The sequence below is a fragment of the Fonticula alba genome (genome assembly GCF_000388065.1).
Source record: "Fonticula alba strain ATCC 38817 unplaced genomic scaffold supercont2.9, whole genome shotgun sequence".
NCBI lineage: Eukaryota > Rotosphaerida > Fonticulaceae > Fonticula > Fonticula alba.
The window spans coordinates 314,189-315,647 of record NW_009242979.1 but is presented as its reverse complement, the minus strand read 5'-3'; the positions used below and the strand labels follow the sequence as shown (position 1 = coordinate 315,647).

Below are 1,459 nucleotides of genomic sequence, written 5' to 3'. Positions count from 1 at the left end.
ACGCTGGTCGTGTTCACGATGGAGCTGTTCCGGGCGCCGTTCCCCCCGCCCTGCCTCCCGACCGGGGGGGGGGGGGGGGGGGGCCGCCACCCGACGAGTCGCGGTTCTCGAGCGGGTCGCACATGCGCGCGCGCCAGCGAGCGGAGGCGCGGAGGCCGGGGGGGGGGGCAGGGGCGGGCCATCACTTGTACAGGGGGCGACTCGGAGTCTGGTGCACCCCGCCAACTGCGCCTTCTCAGCGGAGATATACTCCCCCCCGGGCCCCCACGCCGGTTGGACCCGAACGGAGAGAGGGCATGGGGCCCCCCTGGGCGGAGGCGGGGCCGGAGGGAGAGCGAGGCGCTCGGGCGAGGCCGCCTCCCGTGTACACAGGAGGCTGTGCGCTTGTGGCCCTTGCTCGCTTCCTGGGAAGAATCGGTGGATGAGGGGGGGAGGGGGGGGCTGTGTGAGGGGCAGGTGCTCCCGTCCTCCGGCACCTTACGCGCGTCCGTCCCGCCGCCAGGTTCGTGCAGTGGCCGGGGTGCCCTGCGGTCGGGGGTGGATGACACAGACGGCCACTATATAAATGGGCCCGCCCAAACTCCCACCTCCTGTGAGATGGGTTACCCTATCTGAATTCGACTGTGTCCTATTCTGATTTTGCCTCTTTCTCCCCTTTAGCCGTGCGTTCTTCCTCTGTTTTCCCTCTCCCCCCCCCCTTCCATCTTCCCCATCCGCGGCCCTCTCCCTCGCCCTGCTGCCCATTCCTCCCAGCGCAGCCGGGCGTGCGCCCCCGCTTGTCGCCGCCCATGCATGCCCCTTGTCCCATCCGCCCCCCTTCCCGCGCCCCGCCACAGAACACATCCGTGCATTGTTCTTCATCGCTCCCTCATCTGCGCAATACTCATTCTCTCATGCCCTGCCCCCTCCCTCCATTTTCCCCCCCCCTCTCTCTCCCCTTCCTCTTTTGCCCCCACAGAAGATGTCCAAGCTCGCTGCCATTGCCGTTGCCACCCTCGCCCTTTCCGGCTCCGCCCTCGCCGCCTCCAAGACCCCCACCTTCGGCGCGGTCGACTTCGAGAAGGACTGCCTTAACGTCACCCTCCCCAACTGCAACCTCCGCAAGGTCGTCGGTGCTGCCGCTGCCTCCGGCTCTGCCCCCGCCTCCGGCTCTGCCCCCGCCTCCGGCTCTGCCCCCGCTTCCGGCTCTGCCCCCGCTTCCGGCTCTGCCCCCGCTTCCGGCTCCGGCTCCGCCCCCGTCGAGTACGAGTGCGACGTCGAGTGCGCCGAGAAGACCTACATCTTCCACGCCTGCACCTCCGTCACCTTCACCGGTGGCTCTGGCTCTGGCTCTGGCTCCACCCCCGCCTCTGGCTCTGGCTCTGGCTCCACCCCCGCCTCCGGCTCCGGCTCCACCCCCGCCTCCGGCTCCGGCTCTGCCCCCGCCTCCGGCTCTGAGTCCGCCCCCGCCTCCGGCTCT

The 1,459-nt window shown here is 69.9% G+C and overlaps 1 protein-coding gene across 1 annotated transcript in view; it reads left to right on the top strand.

The window, feature by feature from the left end:
* Positions 1 to 601: 601 nt before the first annotated feature.
* H696_05143 (hypothetical protein) overlaps positions 602 to 1,459 on the top strand; it is a gene marked incomplete at its 3' end in the record, with an annotated part of 1,161 nt that continues 303 nt past the window's right edge. The window contains exons 1-2 of the mRNA XM_009498996.1: positions 602 to 662; positions 959 to 1,459. Of these exons, the coding sequence (XP_009497271.1) occupies positions 962 to 1,459 (498 nt within the window). The 5' untranslated portion in view covers positions 602 to 662; positions 959 to 961. The remainder of the gene's footprint in view (positions 663 to 958) is intronic.